Source organism: Sorex araneus, chromosome 6, assembly GCF_027595985.1.
Source record: "Sorex araneus isolate mSorAra2 chromosome 6, mSorAra2.pri, whole genome shotgun sequence".
In the NCBI taxonomy this organism is placed as follows: domain Eukaryota; kingdom Metazoa; phylum Chordata; class Mammalia; order Eulipotyphla; family Soricidae; genus Sorex; species Sorex araneus.
The window spans coordinates 159,280,976-159,308,800 of record NC_073307.1 but is presented as its reverse complement, the minus strand read 5'-3'; the positions used below and the strand labels follow the sequence as shown (position 1 = coordinate 159,308,800).

The following is a 27,825-nucleotide window of genomic DNA, read 5'->3' as shown; positions in this document are numbered from 1 at the left end:
GTCACCAAGGTGTCACCCCGGTTTCTCCCTGTGTGTGTATCACTCTGACATAATGCAGATCTCGCCTAAGGACTGACAAAGTGTCTACCTGCATGAATGACCCCATCTCACAGATGAGGAAACTGAGGCACAAAGAGCCTCCAAGGTCACCCAGCAGGACAGTGCTGAAGTAGAGTTGGGGGTGGAGGGCCTCCAGGGTAGGGGGCCCAGGACGGAAGGGGGGGTGGCACTGGGCTGAGGGTGGGTTGCTGGCCCTGGCCAGTGAGGCTCTGACCTGTGCATGTCCTTCCCAGGGGCGCCCACCCGCGATGTCCTGCTGGTCTCTGCCATCATCACCGTCAGCCTTAGCGTCACTGTCGTCCTCTGCGGCCTCTGCCACTGGTGTCAACGCAAACTGGTGAGGCTTCCCCGGGGGTCCGGGGGCGGGCCTGGCTCTGCACCCTGAACCCCGGCTCTGAAGAGCTCCCGCAGATGGCCCCTCGGCACCCTCCCCGCACACGCAGGCATTGCAGTTTGCCAGTCTGTGCAGACACCCAGAGCCATGCTGGGTCTCAGTCGTGGCCACCCACCTTGGCCACGCCCCCACGCCGCTGCCCTCCCTTCCCGCCTAGCCACGCCCCACCCACCAGCCTTGGCCAGGCCACGCCACGCCCAGCAGCCTCGGCCACGCCCCCAGCATTCCACCCGCCTCGGCCACGCCCCCACACTCTTACCCGCCTCAGGCCCTCCCTACTCACCTTGGTCACGCCCCGCCCTCCAGCCTTTACCACGCCCCCTACCTGAGGTGGGCGGGGCCTACCGGGACTCCAGGCCAATGAGGAGACAGTTCCTGCTCCACTCCGCCCCCTTCCGCGCCCGTACATTCATCCTGGTTCCCAGGGTTTGTACAAGCACAAACGGCTTCTTTTCATTTTTAACGAGGGCTGGGAAATTAACGAGCGGGATTAGGGCATCAATAAGTAACGAGAACGCCAGGAGAGACATTCATCACCGAAGGCGCCGGGAAGCGGGAGCAGGGCTGAGGCTCCTGGGACCGGCCCGCCCCGCCCCTTATTCCTGCCGCCCCAGCACGGAAGGGCGGTGGGGACTGGGGACTGCAAAGGGCCACCACCGAAGGTGGTCCCAGGTGTGGGGCTTTGCTCCGGGGTTCGTGAAGGGTGGTCCGCGGCAGGAACCTTCCATGCGGCAGAATAAGGGCAAGGTGGGAGTGGGGAGCAGGAGCCCCTTCTGAGAACCCCTTCTCTCCCTGTCAGCCACGGGGCGTCATGGGGGGGAGCTTACCAAGGACGAGGGAGGGCTCTGGAGGTGGGAGGCTTCATGCCTCCCTCCAAGGGATGCTGACAGGCAAATAGATGCCTCTGGGCCAGGGTTCGGGGGTCTTTGAGAGATGTTCCGGGGGCCCCCCCAGAGATAGTGAAGAACTCAGCGTGTAGGAAACTCAGATTCCGCCCAAGGATGTTTCGACTCAGGCAGCTTCTGCCCCTGGGTCCAACCCAGCGTTTGCATACGGTGGGGTGAGGGGGTGGGGGGGCGGGAAGGCGTGTGTACCCTGGCGTGGGAGCTGCGGGGCTCCTCCCGGCCCCGCATTGTTCCCGGAGCGCCTGTGTCTGCGGCTGGCTCAGAATTTGCAGGGGAGGGGAGGGGGCTTGGCCACGTGCCTGCGTGTGTGTCCTCGGAGGCCGAGCCCGCACTGCAGTCTCGTTGCAGGCAGAGCCCCTTCGGCTGTGTGTCTGGGTGTCAGTCTGCATGGGGAGGCGGAGCTGGCGCTGCGAGTGATCTGGGGGCGGAGGGGGTCCTTCGTGTTGAGTCCGTCAACTTTGAGGGTATTGCTGCCGTACGTGTGTGCTGTGTGTGTGTGCGCGATGTGTGTTCACCCCTAGTGGGGTGAGAAGTGTCGTCAGCTTCGCTTGGCCCCTCCGTCCCAACCTCTCTAAAGCGCTGCAGTGCGCATGCGGCGGGCTGTGCACGTGCGTGGCGAGCGCGGGCCCCACCCCGATCACCTGGGGACCGGGCTTCTGGGGACCCAGGCGGAGCTGCGGAGAAGGGGCCCCGCCCCTCCTTTCTCCAGCCCTGGGGGCGGAGCCCACCGCTTTCTCCCCCGAGCTGCGGTAGCCAGGGTTCCAGCCCTGCCGCCACCCCTCCCCGTGGTCAGGGAGCTCTTAGGCTGCTGTCCCTGGGCCCGCCAGGGACTTTCAGGTGCCCCCGCGCTGTCGTGGCGCCACTCATCCGCCCCGGTGATCTGATACCTGACGGCGTAGATCCCGTTTCCAAACATTAATAACTTCCCTAATCTCCGGGCTGGCTTCCCGGATCAGCCTCCCGGCTCCGCCCCCGGGGGAGGGGGCCCCGCCCATCCTCCGGAGCTGCCTGGGGTTTGCTCTCTGGCCTCACGCAGCCCGCACCAGAGCACCCCACCCGCGGGAAGGAAGGGTGGGCCGAGCTGGGGGCAGGAGGCCACTGACCAGGGCGAGCTCCAGGCATGACTGGGAAGAAAGAGGGGAGGGGGTGCAGGGGCTGGGAGCCTTGGGCGGGCTGCGCTCTGATCCCCCACAGTTGCTGAGATGCTGGGGAATAGTGGGGGTTGGGCTCCTGCCCCAAAGGGTCCCTGCCAACCCATCCCCCCCCCCCCCCGCAGAGAGCCCCTCCTCTCTTCCCAATGGGTCCTGAGCGTTGTTGGACCATCTGACAGGGGGCAGCCTTGATGACTCCTCAGGATCCAGCAACCCACTTTGAACTCTGGGACCCCAGTAGGCGGGGGTGGGGGGATAGGGGGGTTGGGGGGAGGTGGACAAGGAAGACCCCCTCCCCACGGGGGTTACAGTGGGGCCGGGGTAAGGGAAGCGGAGAAAAACCTTTGTGAGCCAAGTCAGTGTCGATCAGATGAAAGGCCGACCAGGGAGACACCAGGAATGTGGGGGCACGGCCGGGACCAGAACCCTGGTATGCTTTGAGGCCCAGGGGTGCCGGAGGAAGTGCCCTTCCCCTCTCCGGGGCACCTCGGCACCCCAGGCTCCCTAAGACACCCCGTGCCCAGCCGGGCCTGCGGCAGCTCCATTGTCCCTTGAGAACCTGGACTCGTGCGCTGTTGTGGTGGGGGGGGGTGTATATAGGACAGACATGGGGGAACCGTGTGTGCACACATGTGACTGTACGTGTGTGTGTGTGTGTGTGTGTGTGTGTGTGTGTCTCCTCTCGCAGGCCAGGCCAGGTGGCCCGTGGGAGGGCTGGTGTGGGAGACAAGCCACCGTCCTGGACGCCCATCCCTCCTCGACCCCCCCCCCCCCCCCCCGCCCCAGAAGCCCTGGGCCCCTGCATGCGCCAAGCCAGGACACTTGGTGGCAGCCAGGAATGTTAATGGTCCCGGGCTCTGCAGGAGCTAAATTTAGAAACCCAAACCGAGAAGGTGAACTGGTGCTCACCTTCCCCGGGCCGCGCGGCGCCAGCGCTCGCTTCCCTTCCTGCAGGGGCCGGCCCTGCCCGCCTGCCCGCCTGCCCGTCTGCGTGTCTGGCCTCCTCCACCTCCACCTCTGGGGAGCACCTGGGGGTGCAGGCACCTCTGCCTATAGCTGCCTGGTGACGGGCAGGGTGCTGGGGGTGGGGGCTGGACACCGGGGCCCTCGGGAACCCCCAGACAGCCGCTGACCCAGTCCCCCCCCTCCCCCCGCGCTGGGCGCAGGGCCCTCTCCCCGCCCCCGCAGCTCACGTCACTGGCCGCTGCCAACCTTGCCCCGCAGGATGCCACCCCCACCATCTGGGGGTGGTGACGTGGCCGCGTGACGTGGCCGGGTGCCTGCGAGCCGTGTGTCCGGGGAAAGAGAGAGAATCTGTGTTTCCGGGAGCCGGGCCAGAACCCCGGGAGACAGGCAGACGGGCGGGGCTGGCTCCTGGGGGCCGGGGAGGAAGGGCAGGCCGGGTGGGGGGGGCAGGACCGGGGAGCACCCACCAACCAAGGCGGGGAGGGGCCCGGCTGACCCTGTGCTGTCCCCACAGGGCAAACGCTACAAGAACTCTCTGGAGACCGTGAGCACGCCAGACTCGGGCCGTGGGCGCAGCGAGAAGAAGGCCATCAAGTAGGTGTCCGGCGGCGAGCGGGGGCGGGTCTACAGGCGGCCCCTGTGGAGGGCGCCCCCCTCTCGTCCCCACAGTGGCGGCCGTGCCCCCGCCTCGGGTGGCCCCCGACTCCACCGTGGCCCCTCGCCCGTCCGCTCCGGCTGCCCCCACGTGCAGAGCCTCCCACCGGCAGCGGGCCCACCCCTCCAGGGAGCCCTCCAGTCACACGCACTGCCCAGCCCCTCTCCGTGCTGCCCTCATTCCTTGGACTGGGACCCCTCCCCCAGGAGGACTGGGGGTCTCTCCCCCAGCCCCCCACCTCCAGTGTTCTGCCTGTGAAGAGAGCTCCTCTTCCTGCCACCCCCAGGCCCCCAGACCCACCACATGTCTGTCCAGCCCCCCAGTTCATGTCCTGCACGGCCCCCAGCCTCCTCCCCATCCCCCAGTCCCATCACATGTCCCTGCCCAGCCCCCAAAGTTGTATCACATGTCCCTGATAGTCCCCAATCTCTACCTAGTACCCCCGCCCCCATGTAGCAGTGTATGTCCACATGTCCCTCTCCTGCTGCCTCTGACCCCCTTTGGAGCTGACAGTCCCACCTTCACCCCCTACACCCCCCACACACACAGATACACACAACACACACTCACACACATACCCTCACTCACACACATACCCTCACTCACACACATTCATTCAAACACACACATTCACTCATACACCACACACTCACACACACCCTCATGTACACACATGCACACAAACCCTCATGCACACACACATACATATGCACACCCTCACATGCACACATACCACACACACACACCCTCACGCATGCACTCACACACATACTGCTCACACCCTCACTCACATGTACTCACACACCGTACATGCACTCAGATACACACACACCCTCATGCACACACACGCACAACTCACATCCTCGCTCACATGCACTCACACACTCAGATATACATATTCACTCACACCCTCTCTCACACACACACAAGCACAGCCTCATGCACACATTCACTCACACACACGCACACACCACACACACGCACACACACACACTCACACCTACACTCATACACCCCAAAGACCATCTGGCAATCATCTCTGGGGTGTACAGGAGAGGCCCCCTGCGTGCCTGGGGGTGCCCAGACCCTGTGCCTCTGGCCAGCGGCCCCTTCCTTCCAGTGGCCAGGCGCTCTCTGGCGGTGCTCAGGCCATCCCCCACCTCCTCTGCAGCCCTCTCCTCCCCACACACCCCACATCAACTCTGGCCGTTTGGGGCCTGCATGGAAGCTGTGGGTATGGCGGGGAGGGAAACAGGCTGGGGGGGGCGGGGTGGTGAGGGGGCTGGGAGGGAGGAGCCAGCATCTTGGGGAGCCTGGGAAGGCGTCTGGCGGCCAGGTGGCCCAGTGGGCAGAGCCCAGCCTTCTGAAGGTGGGAGGAGTGCCCACGTGGGGGACACACGTGTGCCCGCAGCCCAGGCCCCTCTGCAGCGAGCACCAGGATGGGGGTGCAGGGTCAGGAACTCTGGCAAGGGCCCACACGAGGAGAGGGGATCCCCAACTGGGGAGGGGTGGCTGAGGGCTCTGCAAGCTCAGACAGTACTCGTAGGGGCACTCAGGACAAGGTGAGGGGGATGGAGACCCCTGTCCACCTCCCGGCCACCATAGCACTCAGGGCAAAACCCTTACCCAGAGGCTGCGGCTGGCGGGAACAGGGCACGCCCTGTCCACTCCGCCCACACAGAGGGCTCCTCCAAAGGGCCAGTCCCCCAGGCCCCAACTTAGCAGCACTCGCAAACTGGGTGCCTCTGGGCACACGCCCCCATCTCTGCTTAACCCCCCCACACCCACCTCCACAGTCATTACTAGTTGCTCTGGAAATTGAGAGTTCTCTGAGCACTGAGAATGAGAAGTGCCAGATCGCTGTCTCTTGGGATTGCCTGGCCCGGGGAAGGTCCTGCTGGGTCCAGCAGCACGGCGGGGCCAGAATGGTTTCCCAGCCCAGTTCATGGAACCCTGGAACCCAGCGGGGAGGCCCGCCCACAGAGCTGCCCCAGCAGAGGGTCCCCCGACCCCCCATCTCCGGCCCCTGCCCACCACGTGCTGGCTTACAGCTGGCGCTAATCACAATGCCCGGTGCCTGTGGCTAAGGGGACCCTCCACCCGGGGCCGTGGGGGCTGGAGGGCCACACCCTGAGCCCTTGGCAGGATCCTGGCTTCTCGACCTTTCTATCCTTCAGCCCCATCTGAGGGTAGAATTGAGGCCAGGCGGCCAGCCTCCAGGTGGAGGCCAGCAAGTCCGCCTACTCCCTCACTTGGCTCGGCTCTCCCTGGGGTCCCTCGCCCAGCACCGTGGCGCCCGCGGCTGGCCCAAACACTCTCCTGGGCCCCTTCCCTCAGACTCATGGCACAGGCTGGCCCCCTTCCGAATGCTCCAGGGACCCCTGAGCTGCTGCCTCTCCCTTCCGCAGGTTCCCGGTTTTGCTGAGACAGGAAGCCCTTGTCCTGCCCCCACATTCCCCGGGCTTCTGGCAACTCGGCTTTTCCAGAGCAGAGCAGGAGGTGGGGACTAAGCGTCCACCGGGCCCTCCAGGCCCAGCAGCTCCACTTTAGAAGGGCCCAGGCCCAGGTCGCCCCACGGGTGTCAAGGACCAGACTGGGTCTGCTCTCCCTACGCCCCTCCCCCAAAGAAGATAAGCTCCATCCCCTGGAAGGGGGGTTCCATCCCATAGGATAGGCTCCACCTGTGGAAGGGAGGCTCCGCCCCTAGAAAGTAGGCCCCACCCACAGAAGGTAGGCTCCACCCTTGGGGTATAGGCTCCGCCCCCAGAGGGAGGCCCTACCCACATCCAGAGTAGGCTCCGCCCACATCCAGGGTAGACCCCGCCCAGAGTGTAGGCTCCACCCACAGAGGGTCAGTGCCTGCCACACGGGCCCCTGAAAGGTACCACGAGCAAAGCTGAAGATGCTTCCCTTTCGGCTGGTGACTCTGCAGGGAACAGAAGTGCTTCCGCCCAGCTCACCGCCTGCTGGGCTCCTCCCGCCCCCCAAGTGTGCACCTCCTGCTTCCCCGAGGGGAGCAGAGAACAGACAGGACTTGGGGGGACCAGAGGCCGAGGAAAGAGAGAGTGGACAGCTGGGCCTGTCCCAAGAGCAGCCCAGTGGAGGTGGACGGACGATCAGAAGTGGGGTGTCGACTACTCGCCGCCACCCCAGGGAGCGCATGGCCCAAGGGTTATCCGGGAGCTGGGGCGGGCCCCCTTTCAGCCCTTGACCGCCAGCAGCCCGCGCCCCCCTGCTCTCACTGTCTTTCTCTCTCCCACCAGCTGCCCAGGTGCGAGGCCCCGGCCCGCCGGCTACTGCCTCCACCCCGCCCGCGAGTGTGCGTGTGCCCGTGTGTGCTTGTGCGCGCGTGTGCCCGGCGTGGCCGGCCTCTTCCTCCCGCAGGCGCAGACCCCGGCCCGCCCCGCCCCGCCCCCACCTGCGCCCCCCACCCCCCAGGACTTGCAGCTCTGGTTTCTTCCTGTATCTCCCTGTTTTTCTCCCCTCTCTCTCTGCCCCTCCAGCGATCTAGACAGAGACTTTTGGAATAACAATGAGAGCACAGTGCAGCAGAAATGGAGCTCCTACCCTCCCAAGGAGTTTATTCTAAACATTTCACCCTACGCCCCTTATGGCGACCCACGACTGTCCCTCAAGTGAGTGACTTTACCTGGTTTGATCCTCTGTTCCTCCGAGTACCCGCGTACGCCCCTCCTTCTCCCCCTCTGGACCCTCCCACTCCTCCTACTCCTCTTCCTCCTCCTCCTCCTCCTCCTCCTCCTGCTCCTGCTCCTCTGCCCCCCACTTGCCCCATCCATGCACCCCCATGGGCAGGCTGACCATGGAGACGAGCAACCCCTCCTGCCCCCCTCCACGCCCCGCCCCGCCCCCCGCCCCGTCCCCCAGGACCAGCCACCAGTAGGAACACCACTCCCCGGCCCCCCACAGCCACTGGGGGACCCGCAGCTGGTCCCTGCCCGGCCCCGCCCCGCACCCCGCCCCGCGCCGTGCAGTCAGGACGGGGTTGCCCGTTTTGGTCCCTCCCTCTGGCGTGGCTCGCTCTTTCCTCCCTGCTGTCTGCGCTGCCGCGCGCTGTCTGCTGCTGGTGGTGGTGGTCGGTGGTCGGTGGTCGTGGCGTGGCGTGGCGGCGGTGGTGAATGGACTCTGACTAACTCGGCTTTCTCTCTCTCCCTGCCTGGGGGCCTCCTGGCCTGGACAGCCCGCTCTTCCTCCGTCGTTAACCCTTCGTTGTCCTGTGGGATAGAGTTGGAGGCGGCTGCCCTCCCCCCACCCCGCCGCCCCTGCCCCAGGCGGTGGGGAGGGGCCCCCCTCCGTTGTCGTGGTGCGTTGTTCTCCAGCCCCCCCAGCCCCTCCCCGCCCCCCCTCTCTCCTCTCTGCAGGCGCCCGCTGTTTTTAAAAGCCATTTGCAGTGCTGATGTGTCTCTCTCTCTCTCTGTCTGTCTGTCTGTCTGTCTCTCCTCCTCTCGCTGTCTCTTTCTTCCTTTTATCTGTCGTTTTTTCCTCCTTCCTCTCCCGCCCCACCCCCACCCCCACGTGTGGCCCGCCCTCTCTCCCCCACCGGGCTGCCCCCCGCGGCTGCGCCCGTCCAGTGGCTCGCTCCTGTCGAGCGCCAAGGTGGCCGCCGCCGCGGGGCTGGCGGTGGGGCGGGAAGGCCGGCTGGGGGAGAAGCCGGTGCCAGCGCCGCCACGCGGAGAGGACGCGCCCAGCGAGCCGGGCAGCGGCGCCAAGGCGGGGAGAGGCCGCTGGCGGACGGTACAGAGCCACCTGGCCGCGGGGAAGCTCAACCTGTCCAAGTGAGTGATGGCCCCACGGCCGCCGGGGCGCCGAGCTCAGGCCTGCCCCCGCCGCCGGGGCGCACAGCGGGACCCCTGGCATGCCCGCTGCCGCCCTTCCAGTGGAGCCGTCCTCGGCCCCTGGGCATCCCGTGCCACCGCCCCAGCCCGCCGCCGGGCACAGCCAGTCTCCCATGCCTCTCTTTCTCTCTCTCTGCCAGCGAACCGGGTCATTCCATTGCCTGCCCGCCGGGCAGCTCCACTGCCGTGCGGGCTCATCCCATCCTGTCTGGCTGGCCGCCCCATCTCAGCCGTCCATGGCAGCGGGGATGTGGGGGACGCAGCCGCTGGACCCGCTACCCTTGCCTTAGGCCGCCACCTGCCTTCCCTCTCCCCACCAGCAGGGGCGCTAGACCAGAGCCAGGCTGATTCATGTGTTGGCCATTGGGCAACCCCTGCGGTTTACACCGTGACCCCATCATGAGTGGCCGGCTGGCCCTGCTAGTCCACCCCTCACATCACCCCACCCCCCACGGGCTGCACCAGGCCTGGTCGGCGAGCCCTCCCCTGCCCTGACACTCCCCCGCATCCAGCTGTGGGGATGGTGTATGATCTTGAGGGTCGAGCCATTGGCACCAACTCACCTCTCCTTTCTGACCAGACAGTTCTTGGCCCTGTTCCCCTGAAGAACTGACCAGCCTGCCAAGGGCCAGTTCCGCCAGGAGATGGCCCTAGAGCTGGGCCCTGGCCCCTCACACTCACTCCCGCCCCAGGGCAGCCTGACGCCCTCCTTGGCTTCTAGAACTTTCTGTTTCCCCACAATTGAGCTCCTTGAGGAATGTGAGCGCTTTGAACACTGACCGTCGCCACCCCCAGGGACACTGGGTCCCTCATCGGCCCCTAGAGCTACCTCGTTTCTGCCAGCAAAGCTGCTCGGCCCTGAAGGCACAGCCCCGACCCCTTCTCGGTCACTTCAGTGTGGCCCCTCACGCTGCTGTCCAGCCAGGAGGCCCACCAGGGCCACCCGAGGTGTGAGCCCGAGGAGATGACAGGCCCGTTACTCCCCAACAGGGGCTTCCAGGAGGGTCCCCTCGGGAAGCCTCGTGCCCGCCCCTCCCCCCCGCCACCCACCCTGGGCTGGCCGAGACCTCCACGCCCTCCGCCAGCTCTGGGGCCAAAGGAACCAATTTTAGTTCCCTGTGACTGAGAGGTAAATTGGACTAATTTTGGATGTGACAGGAAACCAGAACGAGGTCAGTGAGGAGGAGGCGGCCGTCTAGTGCTGTCCCTCCTGTCCCACCCCCGGCTGCCCCCAGGGACCTATGGGCCCACCTGGCCAGCTGGCCGCCCCCACTGCAGGCCTGAGCCAGGCAAGGCTGCTCCCCTCCATACCCATGTTTTGCTTTCTTCTCTCATTCTCTTACTATCCTCTCTCTCTCTCTCTCTCACTCTCTCTCACTCTCTCTCTCTCTCTCTCCCTCTCTCTCTCCCTCTCTCTCTCTCTCTCTCTCTCTCTCTCTCTCTCTCTCTCTTTCTCTCTCTCTCTGCCCACAGGGGCAGTCTAACTGTTGTCCTTTGGTCCCAGGTAGGCTCAGGGGTCTGGCTGCGGTGGTGTCAGCGGTGGCCCTATGGCCCCGGTGGGGGGGAGGGGGGTACCCACCGGGGACGCCTTAGGCGCTGTCCCCCCTACTCTCTGCTGTTCCCTGCCTGGTCCCAGACTTTTTGGACTGGAGCGACACAGAGAAGATAGCTGGGATGGAGGGGTCCGAACCCCCGGGTCTTGCCCCTGCTGGGGGGAAGGGGCGTGGGGTGGCGGGACAGGGGTCGATGTCACCTTCAGCCTCCCTCTCTGGCCCACTCTGCATGGCCCCAGGTGCGGCCTCACTGGGCCCTCGGGACAGGCGGGTGACACTCTCACTCCCCTGTGCAGAGGAGGGAAGGGGCGGGGGTCTCCCCATGGTTGGGAACGCAGGAGAGGCGGGGTCTGCACCCCGTGTTCCCCGCCCCTGTCTCTCACCCCACTCGGCCTCTTTCTTCCTGGCCACCCTGGCCCCCACCGCCGCTGACCGTGACCGCTGGCCACCCCACCAGCCACACGTCCCTTGCCAGTGTCCAGAGGACCCGGCGGCCAGCCTGTTCTCAGCAGGACCCTGGCAAAGTGACCAGACGAGTGGGCGCTGGGGCCCCTGCTCCTCTGCGCCCTTCCTCCACCCGGGCTGTCACCCCCTGTGTGACTGGGGCTGGACAGGGGTCCCGGGGGGAAAGCGACGGTGTGGCCCAGGATGGAGGTCTGAGAGCCAGGGACCCCCCCACACCCCTAGAGCCTGAGGGTCCCTGCGATGCAGCACCCGCTTTCTTGGCCGGCTCAGCCCTGGCCTGGATTTTCTCGTGTCCCCGAAGGCCAGTGGCACTTAGAAGGCAGGCACTGTCCCTGCCTTCACCCCCGGACTCAGCCTCAGCCTCCAGCACCACCGAGCCAGGGCCCGCGGAAGTGGGGGGGTGGGGGGGTCCGGGTGGCCGGCCGGCCGGGTGCGGCGGTGGTGGCGGTGGTGGCCGTGACTTTTGGCGCCGGCTCCGACGAGGCCCGCCCCTGCCCCCCACCCCCCACCCCCCACCCCACGAGGGCCGCTGCCGGGGCAGAGTGCGCCCCGCCCCGGGGCCTCCCCCTCCTCCACGGGCTCTTCACCGGCTTCTCCTTTCTCTCCTCTCCTCCCCCCCGACCCCAAGTTTCGAGGACTCCACCCTGTCCACGGCCACTACCCTTGAGTCTATCCCCAGCTCCACGGGAGAGCCGCGATGCCAGCGACCCCACACCCTGATGCGGCAACAGAGCCTGCAGCAGCCGCTGAGCCAGCAGCCGCGGGCGCGGCCGCCCAGCCAGCCCACCACCAGCCAGAGCCTGGGCCAGCTGCAGGCCCACGCGGCCGCGGCGCCCGGCCCCAACCCCCGGGCCGCCTCTGCTGGCCGGGGCCAGGCCCGCCCGGGCTCAGCGGCGGCTGGTTCCAAGTACCGGCCGGCCGGCGGCCACAGCCGCTCCAATCCGGGCAGCTGGGACCACATGGTGGGGCAGATTCGAAACCGAGGCTTGGACATGAAATCCTTCCTGTAAGTCCCCCCTTTGAGCCGGCCCCTCCCCCCACGCCACCCCCCACCCACCCCGGCCTTTCCCCTCCCCCATCTCCCGGGCAGGGCGCACAGCAGCCTGGTTCCCTCCCTCCCCCCCCAAATCGTGTCTGGGGCGGGGGCAGGGGCCTGAGGCGCCCCCACCCCACGGAAGGATTCGAATCCCGGCCCCCCTTCGGAAGACTCTAGGCCCCCCTGTCTCGGCACCTTTGGGGTTCAGGAGGCCCCCCGAAAGTCAGTGGCACAGAGAGGCTGCACTAGAGGACCCCCCAACTGTCTCTCAAGGCCACCTGCGCCCCCCCACCCCCCTGCTCTGCTTCCTGTGCCTCATCCCTCCTTCCTGTCTCCTGTCCTGGGGACCTTCTCCAGCTCAGAGTGACCCGTCCCCCCTGAAGCCCCTCAGCCAGACCTCCACGGTGACGACAGCGAATGACCCTAACCGACCCTGACCGCCCACTCTCCGGGCACCTGAGCCCCAGGCGACAGCCTGGCCAGCACCACCTCCTGCGGCCTGATGCCACCTTCCTCCCGGGAGCCGAGAGCAGCCTGAGTCCGGGAGAGGAAGGAGAAGGCCCGGGCCGAGGTCGTCAGCAAGATGAGGGGCTGCAGGCCAGCGAGTTCCTCCCCGGAAAGACCCAGGCTGGGGTCCCCGGGGACGAGGGAGCACTGTCCTGGGAGACGAACCCCGAAGAAGTGGCCCCAGCTGGCCAGCTTCCCACCGCCCTGCACGGGGCCTGCGGCTGACCTGGCAAGACAAGCTGCCCATGGGCAAGACCCCCTGTGATCGCCCCAGGACCCTCAGGAGCTCGCTGAGAGTGGACGCAGGACACCCGTACCCATCCCTGTCCATCCACGCTGCTCCTGCCCACGGAGGCCTCAGTGCCCCTGGTGGGCCTGGCCGGCCACTTCAGAGCCCCCCCACCCCCCAACCCCTGCCCCCTCCACTTGGGTGGTCAGACAAGCGTTTTTTTGCCAGTGGCCAGACAACAATCTCATAGGCCCGCGGGGCCAGAGTGATAGCTCAGCGGGAAGGGCGTTGGCCGTAGCACATGGTCGACCCCGGGTTCGATCCCCGGCATCCCATAGGGTCCCCCGAGCTCCGCGAGTGATTCCTGAGTGCAGAGGCAGGAGTCCGCCCTGAGCACCACCCGTGTGACCCCAGTCTCACCCACTGGCCTGGCAGAACCCACGTGGTCCTGGTCCCACTTGAAAAACGTACCAGCCGCTCCTGGCTGGTGGGCGGCCCCCTTCCCGGCCCCCAGAGCAGGAGGCCCAGGCGCACAGCTGGGGAGTCGGGAGGCAAGGCCTGGCCTGGGCCGGCCCTCCGTGCCCGCTCCTCCCCCTCGAGGGGAGCATGGCGTTCCTCCGACCTTGGGGCTGCCGTTCCCAGCACCACCAGCCCCACACCCCACACCCCATACCCTGACTCGACTCCTCGCCGCTCCTGGCCTCCCCGCCTCGCCCCCTCGTAGCCTGAGAGCTGAAGAGAACAGCGACCAGCCAGCCACCAGCGCCCCGGCTGCGGGCTCCCGAGTTGCTTTTGTGTGCGTCTGAGAAGAGCGAAGAGAGAGAGGATCAGCCGGGGAAAAAACATGTTGTTTTCCTCGGGTTCGCCTTCCCCCGGCTCCACCGGCCCCCAAGCAGCCAAGTGGAATTTTCCCAACCCCAAAGCAGTGCCAGTGGGCAGGCAACGCGGCAGAGGAGGCCGCCCCTGAAGGATGGGGGCGGGGGGCCTCGTGACCCCCAGGGTCCGGTGCCCGCGCCAGAGGCAGAGACAGCGCCTGCCGGGGAGGTGCCAGCCAGGTGGAGGCCCATGGCCCCCCTCAACCGCAGCTTCCTGCACCGGAGCCACGGTCTTCCGCACCCCTCACCTCCAGAACATTCCCTCCCGGGCACCCTCTCTCCTCCGGCCCCGCTCAGGCCAGCAAGTATCAGTTCTCGCTCCACAGCTGGACGGGTCGACCCAGCACCAGATGAGCTCCGAAGAGGCCCATGGATTTGCAGAGCACCGGGCCCCTGCCCTTCCCGGGACAGCAGGGCCATGGCCTGTGGGCAGGGGGTCCACCCAGCATCGCTCATCAGCTCCCGGAGGCCCTGCCTCCTCCAGTCTGCCCCGGAACACTCTGGCGTGTCCCGCTGCCCGCTCAGTGCCCGGCACCTCGGCCCGCACCGCAGGGCCTTCTCCAAGGAAATGGGCCTCGATGGGCCTTATCCCCCGGACTCCAGCAAGGAACACATTCTGGCCAAAAAAGCGCCCCCTACCTCCTTGGGAGCACCCCGCGCCCCCGGGGGAGGAGCCTCGGGCATTGAGGACTCCCGGCTGACCAAGACCCAAGGTCACAGGCACACGGGCCGAGCTTGAGCACAGGAAGCTGCGCCTTTTGGTCCTCAGGGGGCCTCCTGCAGGGCCTCTGGACCTGCCCGCACAGGCCCAGAGCAGAGCGTTGGACAAAGCGCCCCCTCCCTCCCCAACCCCCCAGCTTTTCCCAGGCAAACAGAAGGCGTCAGCTCTGGAGACAGGCCAGGTCCCCGGGCGGGGGGCCGTGTGCCCCCACCCCCCTCCCGCAAGCACATCCCTCCCCCTCCCCCCGGGGGGGCCCTCGCTGTCCTGCCCACCCGCCCGCACCCCTGCTCCTCTCCCCTCTGCTCTCCACCTGTTGGCAGTGCTGAGGTTTGGCTTCTCTCCTGCAGGTCCCCGATTCTCACGCTGTTTTCTTCTCTCTCTCTGTCTCTGTCTCTCTGTCTCTCCCTCCTTCCTTCCCCTCCCGCCCCGGCTGGCGGGCGGCCGCGGTGGGCAGGGAAGGCCGGATGGTGGTGCTATCCTTGGTCTTAGGGCTTTCGGAGCAGGACGATTTTGCCAATATCCCTGACCTACAAAACCCAGGAACCCAGCAGAACCCGGCCCAGGGGGACAAGAGGTACGCGCACGGGCGAGGACGGCGGCAGCGGCGGCGGCGAAGGAGCAGGAGCAGGAGAAGGCGGCCCCGGGCCCCCCCACGCCCGCCCGGCTGCTGGACCTAAGGCGGCCTCGCCTCCCGCCCCCCCTCCCCGAAGGCTGGAGGGGCCGGACACAGCGTCCTCGCCGGGCCGCGGGCACGGCCGCCGCGGTGGGTGGTGCCCCCCGGACCATTGTGGATCACGCCTGCTCCCCGCCCGGAGCAAGCCCGCCTCTGCCCGCATCTCCCGCTTGGCTCCCCGCCCCCGCTACCCTCATCTTCCATCTCGGCCCCCCGAAATCCCCGTTTCTCTGGGGGGTTGGTGGGCGGGGGGGATGTCAGGGAAGGGGGCGCCAGCCCCGCTCTCCCTCATCCCTGCCACCGCAACCTCCCGCCCGCCTGGAGGTCCCGGGGTGAGGGGGCGGGATGGGGCGGGGGGGGGGGGAGGGCGGGGGTTAGGGGATGTGGGACTGGGGAGGCCCCAGGAGGAGGGGACCGGTCAGGGGTCAGGTCAGGCTTTTGGAGCTGGGAGACCAGGCCAGGCCTGGCGGCGCTCAGGAGTGACCCCTGGTGACCGCTCGCAGCGCGGGGAGGGGGGTCTGAACCGGGGCCGTCCAGCCCCTCGGGCCGGGTTGCTGTTTAGCCGCAGCACTGTTCAGTGATGCCCACAGAACCCGGGGCTTCACCCGTGCGAGGCCCGCGCGGCCCTGCAGAGAACGGTCATGAGACGCCCGTGGGCTTAGCCGTCTCCCCAGGAGTGGGTGGGGGGCCCGGCTGGAAGGGAACAAACGGGCGGGCAGTGCCCAGGCCTGAGACGGGGGTCTGTGGGCTTTAGACTGCTGCCTCCTCTCGCTGGCCAGGGGTGGCCTGTGGCAGGGTGGGGGTCGTGGGAGGGGGGGAGCAGGCTCCAGGAGGGCTCCGAGGCCAGGACACTCCGTGCAGGGTCTGCTGGCCGCGCCCGCCAGTGGCCCTTCCAGCCCCCACATATTCCCCTGGCAGGAATCGGCCCTGTGCGGGCGCTGGCGCAGACCTCGGGGTCAGGAGGGGGCCGACCGTCCTGGGGGCGCAGGGCAGAGAGGGCGAGGCCGAGATCACGGGCAGTGGGTTTGCCGTGTTGGTGGGGGGGGGGGGTCTTCCGGAAACGGGCTCTGTTCCCTGCCCAGGATGACAGAGGGCATGTGACCCCCAAGCACCTGACCTGTGGCCCGGTGCCTCGGAAGCTGCTTCCTGCTCCCCGGGCTACCGGGCGGGCAGGTCAGGCCCGAGAGAGCGGGCGGGGCTCTCGGGAGGGCAGGTGTGAAGCGTGAAGGAGCAGACGCAGGCTGAAACGAGATTTCCCATCACCCATGTGTTAATGAGCCGGCTCCATCTCACCCTCTCGCCTATTTTTACCTCCTTGCCACCGAGGTCTCGCTCCATATTTTAACATGCCCATCCCTCCTGATCATGACATCAGCTGGCCCCAGCCTGCCTGGGAAAGGCTCAGGGCAGGCCGGAGGCCCTGGCCCCCGGCCCGCCGGCCTCTCCGAGTGGACACCCGCCGTTCCTACCCTCCTGCCAACTCACAGCTCATGACCGCTGGGCTGTTTCCTGGGTGACCGGCCATGGCCCCTGGGCTGTTTCCTGGGTGACCGGCCATGGCCCCTGGGCTGTTCCCTGGGCGACTAACCACTTCAGGGGGCAGGGGCCAGCATGTGACTCGTCTTTCCACCCCCAGGAAGGGCACTAGCTTTTCCCAGTGGGTCACCAGCTTGGCCCGCTGCCCTCCAGGCCCCCCTGGACACTGACCGCTGGACACTGAGCTCCTTAGGATGCTTCCTCCCCCACGGTGGCCTGAGCTCAGGCCTTCTCTGGCCTCAGGGTCTGCCCCTCTGTCCTAGTGTCCCCCCCATCCCCACTGTACCCCAGCTTGACAAGACCAGAGGGCCCCCAGACCAGAGGTGTGTTGAAGTGGACATCAGCTCCCCCAGGGTGGGGGCTGTAGGGCCCCAGAGCTCCCCAAAGAACAGGCGGTCACTCTGAGTCCCATGCTCTGGGGTGGGGGGGGTGGCTGGTCACTGCCCTTCACCACTCCCGAGACGCCCCGAATGCCACGGCGCCTGGCGTGAGTGGCCTTCCAAGGGTCAGCGTGCTGCTCGGGCCCTGGGGCGGGGCGGGGGGCGGGGCTCAGCCTGGCACCCCGCAGCCTGCACACACCCATCTCACCTCGCGTTCATCCACATTCGCTCCTCGGGATCCAAATGGTTTCCACTGTGGCCCCACCCACATTGTCCTCCCAGCCCCCCCGAAGCCTCCTCTGCCCCCCCACCGTGTGTGCCCCTCGCCTCCTCTCGGCCGCCTGCGTCCCCCTCCGCCGCCTCCTTCACTCGCCTCCGACTAACGCCAAAGCCTCTCTCCCCTCCTTCGTCCCCTCTGCTCCTCACAGGGCCGCCCCGGGCCAGGGACGGCCCCCACGCCCGTCCGGCCGTCCCCTGGCCTCTCTTATCTCTCTGTCCCGGGACCTCGAGAGGGCTGCAGTGCCGCTGACCAGCTTTCCCCCGGCTGCCCGGCTGCCCGCTGGGCCCGGGGTCCGACTCTCATGCCTGCGGCTCGGTCTATTTTAACCTGACTTTACCTCTCCAGCTGTTTCAGGCTCCTCTTCCTCCCCGGGCCCGTCTGCGTGAGCCCGTGTCCGTGTGTGGCGCGTGCGTGTGGTGCGTGCGTGCGTGTGTGTGCGCGTGCACTGCGGGCCAGGCCGGGTGCTGGGCGGGTGCTCAGGCCCGCTTTGACCATTTCAGTGCGTGGGGATGCCCCGCCTTGCCCGCCCTCGCACTTCCCGGCCCCCCTGAATGCGTCTCGTCCCGGGACCCAGGGGCCGTGGGCGTGGTCTGTGGCGTGGTGTGGCGTGGTGTGGCGTGGCGTCTCGCTGGGCCCCTGCTCCCGCCCGGGGCATGCACGTGACCCTGCTGCCTGCCAGGTCGTGCCACCACACCTTCCGTGCATGCGTCCGTGCCCGCTGGGGTCAGCTCTGCGCGGGCGCCCTTTCGGGTCCATCCCGAGCGCTGTGGCCGGTGGCCGCCCGTCCGTGTGTCTCTGTCCTGATGTCATAGCTGACCTGATGTCGCTGGCCCTGATCGCCCCCACCCCTGCTGCCTGCCTCCCCCTCCAGCCTGGCCTCCAGCAGGCTCCTCGTGCCCCCCTCTGGGTGGAGCTGGGGTTCACCCCCTCCCCCACACCCCAACTCCCCTGCACCAGCTTGCAGGACCCGAAAGGGCAGCTTCCCAGGAGGCGGGTGGAGTCGGGCTGGCTTGCAAGGGGGCTTCCTGGCGGCGCCCCCCCCCACCTCCAGGCTGGGTGAGTGGGACAGAGGTCGGGTCCAGGGGCAAGAGGGCGCAGACACTTCTCGGAGCTCGGAGCTTTGCGCAAATGGACGTTAACGGTTCGGCGCTCGGGTGCTGCCCTTGGTGGCCTCTCCCGGGCAGCATAGCTGCCGGACGCCCGGTCCTTGGAGGAGGCCAGGCCCTGGGCTCAGCCGTGTGAACCGTGGCCCTGACCTCCCACCGGGCAGCCTCGGGTCTGGAGGGCCCCTGAGCGCACACAGGTGGGGCCTCGGCTGAGTTTGCAGGGGCCGAGGACGCCCAGGGGTGGCCGGACACGCATCTGCTCTGCTGGGGGCAGGGGGCGGGGGGCGGGGTAGGCAGGATGGAAGGGGCTGGGGGCAGGCGGCTGTGCTTCGAGGCCAGCGAGCAGCAAGTGGCGGCTGGAGGCAGGGAGGGGTGCTCTGGGCAGGAGGTGGCATGGACGAACACAGGCAGTGGAGCTCGGTCCCTGCCGGGCCGTGGGGGCGTGGTGGGGGAGGGGAGCACGTCACCGGCGGGGGGGGGGGGGGGCGCCAGGCTCCCGGAGGGGACGGCCACTCAGGGTCTCAGGGAAGGTCCTGCCACCGGCCGGGCGGGTGGCGTCACCCCGGACCTCCCGCTCACTTGGCCTCTGCACCCCCTCCCCCCGCCCCCAGGTTGCCCCCAGGAGGGAAGGCGGTGAACACAGCCCCCGTGCCGGGCCAGACGCCTCACGATGAGTCCGACCGCAGGACCGAGCCTCGCTCCTCCGTCTCCGACCTCGTCAACTCCCTCACCAGCGAGATGCTCATGGTAAGGCCGGGGGGCGGGGAGGGCCGGGCTCTGGGCGCGGGGGTGGGGCACCCCGGGGTCTCATTCCGGCCACTTTGGGGATTTGGATGCGGCTGGGTCCGTAACTTTGGCTCTGCACTCCGGGGTCACTCCACTGGGCAGGAAGGAAGCACGCACCTTCCGCGCTCTGCTATCGCTCCGGCCCCGTTTTCCAGCTCTTTCACCCAAACGCCCTCCCTTGTGCCTCAGTTTCCCAGTGGGGAGTGGCGCGCGGGATCCGTGCCATCCAGCACTTCCTCCTTGGGCAAAGGGGGGCACCTGTTATGTGAGAGGGTTTGGGGTGCTCAGAAGACAGGCAGGGGAGTGATGGCCTCCCCCCGTCCCGCCCCTGCAGGGGCAGGAACAGCCCCCGGGCCTGATTCCTAGGAGGGGACAGCGGGGGCCTTGGGGTCCTCTTGTCCACACCCACTGCACCTCTCCCGTCCCTGGCCGGTGGTTCAGGGGCGTTTCCCACCTACACGGAGCTGGGTGGGCAGGGAGAGGCGCCCCCTGGTGGCAGCAGCGAGTCACGGCCCTTTGCCCCTTCTGTGCCTGGCTGGGACAGTTCCCAGTCCCGCAGACCCTGGAAAGGTTTGGTCAGACAGAGACCGGGCAGCGAGCCAGCGTCCACTGTGCTCCTGATGGACACGGTCTGCGACACGTCACCTCCTCGGCCTCAGCCCTTTTGTCTGCCCCCGCAACCTCCCAGAGCCTGGGCAGTGGGCCGGGCGGACTCTGCCCGCTGCCTTGCCACGGACCCCCCGCCCGTCCCCTTGGGGGGTTACCACCACACACCCCCTCACGAGGGCCTGGGGTCCTGTTTAAAATTCAGATTCCGGGCCAGAGCAGCAGTGGCCTGGGTTTGATTCCCGGCATCCCACACGGTCTCCGGAGCCCACGGGGAGTGAGTCCTGAGCACAGAGCCAGGAGTCAGCCCTGAGCACCACCTAGGGCCCAGAGCCTGCATTTCTGGGGGATGCAGATTTGAGCCCCTGTCCTCTGTCCACCTTCAGGACTCCCTCGGGCTCCCACCACCCACCCTCCCATGGAGATGGGCCCTGGTCAGCCTCTCCGGTCAGCTAGTATGTGGCCACCACCCATCCTGCCTGCCCACCCTGCCCTCAGCCTCCTGACTGGGCAGTTCCTGGGAACTGCTTCTGAGCAGGGCCGGGCGGGACGTGGGCTGCCGGCCCTGGGATGGGGGGCGGGGCAGGCTGCCGGCCCCCCGCTCTCGGGCACGGGCAGGAAGATGCAGGCCCTGAGCCTGGCATCCTCTCCCAGCTCAGCCTCTGAAGACGCTCCAGCAGACAGGCCCGAGGTCAGCACTGGCCACTGGCCCCTCTGCCAGGCCCCAGAATGTCAGAAGACAGGCCAGCCACAGCGGGTCGGAGGGCGGGGTGGGCAGGAGTGGCCTTGGAGAGGACCTCAGGGAGTGTCCCCTCTGTGTCCCCACCCAGCATGGCCCGGCTCCCCCCCACACCCTGCACCTCCCCAGGGCCAAGGGGCAGCGGAGACCCCCCGGTTACCGTGGAAACAGTGCGCCAGCTGTCCTGGCTGCTTAGGGCCGCCCACCCCAGACCACCCCATGCGGGGGCCCAAGAAGCCCTCCAATGGGATTGAGAGCCCCTGGGCTCTGGTCAGTGGGGGGATGCACCCCAACTTTGGAGGAAGGGGTTGGGGCGGGGGTCTTTGTGGGCAAGGCCTGCTCTGCACAGCCCACCCCCCGGCCCGTGGGGGGGGGCGGGGCCACAGAGGATTGTGGGAGGCCAGAAACTCCAGGCAGCCCTGGAGATCTGGCTCTTGGGGGCCCCCCCCCAAGGATGATGGGGGCTTCGGGGCGGGGCACACACCCGGAGAGGGGACTCAGCCGGCCCTGCAGGGGCGTGGGTGATGGAACACAGCCTTCAGCGCCAGGCTGATGTTTCCTCCAGCACTGTACTTTGTTGCAGTTAATCCCATTCAGGTCTGAGCCCAGGTGGTCCATGGTGGGTGGGGGCGTCATCCCTGTCTCCTGCGGGCTCCTGCAGGGGGGGCCTTTTAGAGACCCTGGTACTGGGGCCTCCTGTATTCCCTGAGGGTTTGGGGGGGGCCATGGGGGCTGGTGGGAGCCCCCCACTCCGTTGGCAGGGGGCAGGGGAGTCTGCTTCCCCGCCCCGCCTCCCCCCCCAAGCCTGCCACCCCGAGACTCCCCTTCCTGAGAAGCGCCTGGGGGGTCTCTTGGCCTTTGTGGCGGCTTCTGTGTCGGTGGATTTCACAGTGGGCCTGCGGGGTGCAGAGACGGGGGCAGGAGGGAGCTGGGGGTGTAGGGAACATTGGGGGGCAGGGGGGTGCGTGCACCGGTTAGGGCTGGAGGAACCTCCCCTTGACCCCCCCTTTCCACCCCCCCCACCCTGGGCCAGCCCTCCCTGCGCGGAACTGAAGGGCCCGCCCGCCAACCTCTCCCCTGCCCGCCCAGCTCTCCCCAGGCTCCGAGGAGGACGAGGCCCACGAGGCCTGCAGCCGCGAGAACCTGGGCCGGATCCAGTTCAGCGTGGGCTACAACTTCCAGGAGTCCACGCTCACTGTCAAGATCATGAAGGCCCAGGAGCTGCCGGCCAAGGACTTCAGCGGCACCAGCGACCCCTTCGTCAAGATCTACCTGCTGCCCGACAAGAAGCACAAGCTGGAGACCAAGGTGAAGAGGAAGAACCTGAACCCCCACTGGAACGAGACCTTCCTCTTTGAAGGTGAGGCGGCCGCGCCCCGCCCTCCCCGGGGGAGGGGGGGTGCTGCCTGGCCCTCTGCACCCCGCGCCCCGCAGAGCCAGGAGGCAGGCGGGGCCACTGCCTGGGGACACCGGCCTCCTTCTGAGAGGGGCACCCACAGGTGGGCCCCCCACACACACACACAGCCAGGCGCCTGGACTGGCTGAGGGCGCCTCTTCCTGGCTGTGTGACCCACGGCGGGTCCCTGACCCTCTCTGGATTCTGTTACCGTGGGCTTGGGCTGCAGGTGGCCACGGTGAGGCTGAAACATCATACCAGCCCTCTGAGAGGCGTTTACAGGGGCCAGAGCCATAGTACAGCAGGGAGGGGAGGGCGTTTGCCTGGTGCACAGCCGACCTGGGTTCCATCCCCAGTTCCATCCCCCAGGGTCCCCCAAGCCCCGCCAGGAGTGATCCCGGGTGCAGAGCCAGGGGAAAGCCCTGTGGCGCCCAAAAACCGAATTTCAAAAACAATAATGATAGGGACTGGAGCGATAGCACAGCGGGGAGGGCATTTGCCTTGCACACGGCCGACCCGGGTTCGATTCCCAGCATCCCATATGGTCCCCCAGCACCGCCAGGAGTGATTCCTGAGTGCAGAGCCAGGAGGAACCCCTGTGCACTGCTGGGTGTGACCCAAAAAGCAAAACTAATAATAATAGTAATAATAATAATGATAAATAATAATGATTTTTTAAAAACAGCTTTCTGGGGGCCAGAGAGGGAGTGCAGAGGTGGGGCACGCGCAGTGCACAAGCCCACCTGGATTTGGCCCCCGGCACCTCATGTGTCCCCCGAGCCCTGCCAGGAGTGATCCCTGAGCGCAGTGCCAGGAGTCAGCCCTGAGCAGCACCGGGTGTGCCCCCCCACAAAAAAAAGGCAAGAAAAAACCCTTTCTGCTGGTTTCTTAAGCACAGTCCACCTGTTCCCATTCTGACCAGCTCTCCCCCGCCCCCACACACACTATCCAAGACGCACAGAAGCCAGACAGTCAGTCTTCCCTCTGGCCCCTGAAGATTCAAGGTCATAAGGATGGGGGGTGTGTGTGTGTGTGTGTGTGTGTGTGTGTGTGTGTGTGTGTGTGTGTGCATGCATGCACGCATGTGTCTGTGTCTGTGTGTCTATGTATATGTCTATGTGTGTGTCTGTGTCTGTGTGTAGTGTGTATGTGTGTCTATGTATATGTCTGTGTGTCTGTGTTTGTGTGTGGTGTGTGTGTCTTCGTGTGTCTATGTGTATGCTGTGTGTCTGTGTATGTCTGTGTGCATCCATTTCTCTGTCTCTGTGTGTGCATGTGTCTGTGTGTATGTGTTTGTGTGTATTTGTTTGTCTCTGTGTCTGTGTGTGTGTCTGTGTCTGTGTGTGTGTCTGTGTCTGTGTGTCTCTGTGTCTGTGAGTATGTATGTCTGTGTGTCTGTGTGTGTCTCTTTGTGTGTTTGTGTGTGTGTGTGTCTGTGTGTATGATCAGTAAGTGAATCCGCCCCAAGGGACTTGCGTTTCTGGACCCCCTTAAAGAAGTCTGAACAGTTTCAGTCAGTGAGAAGAAATCCCCATGATTCTCACTGCCCTGGCTTCCAGAACCTCCCGGAAGGTTCTGGACTGCATTTCAAGGCCTCCTTCCGGCCCATCCCTTCTGGAAAAGGACCCTCTGTTCCCCTTCACTGAATAGGTGGTTGAGAGGAAACGGGGGGAGCTTGTGTGTTTCTGGGCCGTCATCACCCCCAGGTCTGTGGGGCCAGTTGGCGTGTCCAGAAGCAGGCTCCGCTCGGGGCTGTGGGGACAGGGGGTGTCCTAGCTGGTGGGACAAAGACTCTGGGCAGGGCCCGAACCCACGGGTCCCTTCCGTGAACACTTGCCCAGCATTTCCAAAGAGTGAGCACTGCCCTGGGTAGCACAGTGGCCCAGAGCCCCTGGTCTGATGGAGGACACAGAGGTGAGGCCCACTCAGCAGCAGCCCACCTGGCCGTGCGGAGGGAGCCCGGTGTCCATCCTGCTGGTGGTGCCGCAGAACACGTCTCCGCAGAGGGCCCTTCCAGAATTTTTTTTTTCTTTTTGGGTCACACCTGGCGATGCACAGGGGTTACTCTGCACTCGGGAATCACTCCTGGCAGTGCTCCGGGGACCATATGGGATTCTGGGAATCGAACCCGGGTCTGCTGTGTGCAAGGCAAACGCCCTACCCGTTGTGCTATCGCTCCAGCCCCAGAATTCTTCTTCATCCTCTCCCCCTCCCCCTCCCGGCCAACACCCTCAGGCCTGCTTGCACCCCCTACCACCCCCCCGTGGCCCCCAAGCTGCCCCTCCTCCCACTCAGCCTTCCAGAGTACCATGGTGCTGGCTGTAGGACCCCACCCCAGCCCCTGCCGCGCCCCCTCTGCCGAGCTCTGCTTCTCCGGCATTTCCTCTGGGTGCTGGGTACTGGGTTCGGGTGAAGAAGGCTGGGAGGGAGGCCGGCCCAATGCCTTGACCACAGCCCCCAGGCTGGGGGGGGGGCCAGGAATCCCGGAGCGGCAGCTGGAGCGGGGCGGGGGGTGCGGACCGAGGCTGTGTCCATCACTCTGATGCCAGGTGCGCCAGGTAGTGCTGAAGAGATACAAGCGGGCGCCAGTGGCGATGTGATTTCTGTCTCTACCTGGTCGCTGGTGGCCCTGTGGGGGACGAGCCACAGCAGAGCGCCCCTGCGGGCTGGACGCCTGGGGACTGTCCAGGGAGAGGGGCCAGTGGCCCAGAGGAGGCGGCTGACAGGGCCGGCTGAGGTCTGTCGGGAAGGAGGGAGAAATGGGCCAGTGCACGGGGTCCCGGCCTGTGTCCCCTCCTTCCCCTCTGCCTCTGGCCTCAGCCTCCCAGATGCGCTCTCTGTAGCTGTGGCCGCTCAGGCTGGACTCCACGGCCAGCAGCGGTGTGTGGCCAAGCGCAGGGTCTGGTCCTGCTGTCTCTCGGCCTCTGTCTCCCCATCTGTAAAATGGACGCAAGGCCGGCACTCTGCGGGAGTTGAGGGTGGTACAGGAGGTCTGGGCCGAGCTTCCTCCCCACGGGAGGGTCAGAAGGCAGTGGGGGTGGGGGATGCGAGAAATAGCAGCGGCCAGAAAAAGAGTTCAGCAGTTGGGGCACTTGCTTTGCTCTTGGTTGACCCGGGTTCGAGCCCCTGCTCACCCTCCCTCTCCCTCCAGGCTTCCCCTACGAGAAGGTGGTGCAGAGGATCCTCTACCTCCAGGTCCTGGACTACGACCGCTTCAGCCGCAATGACCCCATTGGGGAGGTGTCCATCCCCCTCAACAAGGTGGACCTGACCCAGATGCAGACCTTCTGGAAGGATCTGAAGCCATGCAGTGATGGGAGTGTAAGGCCCCAGCCGGAGCTCAGGGCAGGGGCGGGGGCGACTGGACGGGGGCACTGAGGTCAAGGCTCCCTGCCGACACTCAGCAGAGCTGTGATGAGACCTGGGGGCCGGAGAGATAGTCCAGTGGGTAGCGCCCTTGCCTGGCTTCGATCCCCGTAGGGCCCCCTGAGCCACCGCCAGGAGGGATCCCTGGGTGCAGAGCCAGGAGGAATAAGCTCTGAGCACCGCCGGTGCGGCCCCCCCCAAAAAAAAGAAACCCGGCAGGGGGCGGGGCAGGGCGTCCACAGACATGCCAGAGAGTGGAGACACAGGGCAGTGACAAGCGGGGCGGGGCGGGCAGCGCTGGCCAGAGCCCCCCTTCCGTGCCCCACGCCCGCCCCGCTCTGTCCCTGCAGGGGAGCCGCGGGGAGCTGCTCCTGTCCCTCTGCTACAACCCCTCTGCCAACTCCATCATCGTCAACATCATCAAGGCCCGGAACCTCAAAGCCATGGACATCGGGGGCACCTCAGGTGCGGCTGGCTCCGGGCTCAGGCAGCGTCCACACGGCAGCCCCCCACTCCTGCGCCGGCCCCGTTCCTCCTCCCTCGGGGACCCTTGCTGCAGGCTGGGGTCGAGACCCCCTCGGGGCTGCTGGACGTGGGATGGCGGGGAGGACCCTGCATTCAGCACCCCGCCAGGAATGAGCCCCGAGTGCTGCCGGGTGTGGCCAAAGGAAAGTTCCCTTGGGTGACTCCGAAAGCTGGTCAGAGGGGAGCACTGTGGTGGGGAGCAGGATTCCAGCTGCCACTGCCACTCAGGGGGCTCCAAGTCTCCTTGGGCGGGGAGGGGTTCCCTAGGGGATAAGGAACTTTCCAGTCTTCCCCCTTAGGTCGCCCAGCCCTGCTCCTCCCCAGCCTCCCCTCTGCCAGGGACAGGCCCCATCTGACCCCCCATGCCCCCACTCACCCTCCCCTTGCGCCCTCACATCTCCTTCCCCCTGTACCCCTATCTGACCCTCCCTCTGAACCCCCATCTGACCCTCCCCCTGCACCCCTATCTGACTCTCCTCCTGTGCCCCCATCTGACCCTCCCCCTGCACCCTTATCTGACCCTCCCCCTGCACCCCTATCTGACCCTCCTCCTGTGCCCCCATCTGACCCTCCCCCTGTACCTCCATCTGATCTGAACCCCCTTGTGCCCCGTCTCACCCTCCCCCTGCACCCCCATCTCACCCTCCCCCTGCGCCCTCGTCTCCTTCCCCCTGTACCCCTATCTGACCCTCCTCCTGCGCCCCCATCTGACCCTCCCCCTGCACCCCCATCTGATCTGACCCTCCCCTTGTGCCCCATCTGACCCTCCCCCTGCTCCCCCATCTGACCCCTCCCCCTGCACCCCCATCTGATCTGACCCTCCCCTTGTGCCCCGTCTCACCCTCCCCCTGCGCCCCCAGACCCCTACGTGAAGGTGTGGCTCATGTACAAAGACAAGCGGGTGGAGAAGAAGAAGACGGTGACGATGAAGCGGAACCTGAACCCCATCTTCAACGAGTCCTTTGCCTTCGACATCCCCACGGAGAAGCTGAGGGAGACCACCATCGTCATCACCGTCATGGACAAGGACAAGCTCAGCCGCAATGACGTCATCGGCAAGGTAGGGGGGAGGCGGGCCGGCGTCTGACACCGTCCACCTGACGCAACAAACAAAAACAGCGGGGGTCCCCCGGGGACAGGACGCGGGGCTGGACGGCAAGAGAGCGAGCGAGCGGTCAGGCCCTCCTCTCTCTGAGCTGCTGTTTCTGGGGCTGCGGGCAGAGTGGACAAACGCCTCCCTGAGTCCACCTGGGCCGGTGGGCAGGGCCCAGCCCTGGGAAGAGCAGGGCGGGGGCGGGGAGAGGCCCAGAGAGTACACAGGAGGTGAGGTGCTGGCCCTGCTCACAGCTGACCCCCCCGGGTCCATCTCCTGAACCCCACCAGGCGTGATCCCTGAGCACAGAGCCAGGAGTAAGCCCTGAGCACTGCCAGGTGAGGCCCGCCCTCCCCCCCGCCCGCCCCCCACAGAAGCGAAGGAGCTGAGAGAAAAGAGGGCCGGACCCCCAGGAGAGGCCTTTCGGGCAAGGAGCATGGCCGAGGCCAAGTTTTGGGGGTGTCTGGGGGTACAGCTGCGGGTCCCCTGACCTCAGGCTGCACTTCAGGCCACTCCTGCTGTGTGACCTCAGGCCGCTCACTCGCCTCTCTGAGCGCCCACTGGCAGGATGAGCTGCTAGGAGCACCCCTACAGCACCGGGCCGCGGGACGGTCCAGGAAAAGTGGGGGTGCTCTCCGCCCAGAAAGCGGCCTCTCGTCTGCAGGAATCGACCCAGGCTCCAGGCTCTGCTCTGAGCTCTCCAACAGAAGCCCGCTCGGTTTTTCTCCTTTGAGATCCCTGACCGCATTGGTTCAGGGCTGAGCACGTGGGTAGGGAGGGGTGAGCCTGCCCAGGGTCCGGACCCCAGCAGGGATCCGCTGTAACCACCCGGAGCCTCAATTCCTCCTGAAATGGGGGTGACAGAGCCGAGCTCACGTCATGCTGGCCCAGAACACTGGTGGGCCAGAGAGATGGCCTAGTGGGTAGGGCACTTGCTTTGCTTTGCATGTGGCCGACCCAGATTCATCC

At 66.5% G+C, this 27,825-nt stretch overlaps 1 protein-coding gene across 7 annotated transcripts in view; it reads left to right on the top strand.

Moving 5' to 3' along the window:
• Nucleotides 1–27,825, top strand: part of SYT7 (synaptotagmin 7) — a 58,071-nt gene that overhangs the window by 25,343 nt on the left and 4,903 nt on the right. Inside the window, exons 2-12 of one of the 7 annotated variants that reach the window (XM_055142949.1) lie at nucleotides 294–397; nucleotides 3,991–4,070; nucleotides 7,635–7,766; nucleotides 8,721–8,924; nucleotides 11,682–12,008; nucleotides 14,825–14,944; nucleotides 18,957–19,092; nucleotides 21,566–21,836; nucleotides 25,024–25,193; nucleotides 25,589–25,703; nucleotides 26,624–26,823. In XM_055142949.1, coding sequence (XP_054998924.1) covers nucleotides 294–397; nucleotides 3,991–4,070; nucleotides 7,635–7,766; nucleotides 8,721–8,924; nucleotides 11,682–12,008; nucleotides 14,825–14,944; nucleotides 18,957–19,092; nucleotides 21,566–21,836; nucleotides 25,024–25,193; nucleotides 25,589–25,703; nucleotides 26,624–26,823 — 1,859 coding nt within the window. Of the gene's footprint in view, nucleotides 1–293; nucleotides 398–3,990; nucleotides 4,071–7,634; nucleotides 7,767–8,720; nucleotides 8,925–11,630; nucleotides 12,009–14,824; nucleotides 14,945–18,956; nucleotides 19,093–21,565; nucleotides 21,837–25,023; nucleotides 25,194–25,588; nucleotides 25,704–26,623; nucleotides 26,824–27,825 lie in introns of all 7 variants that reach the window. The other 6 variants (XM_055142948.1, XM_055142950.1, XM_055142953.1 and 3 more) reach the window with 6 other exon arrangements.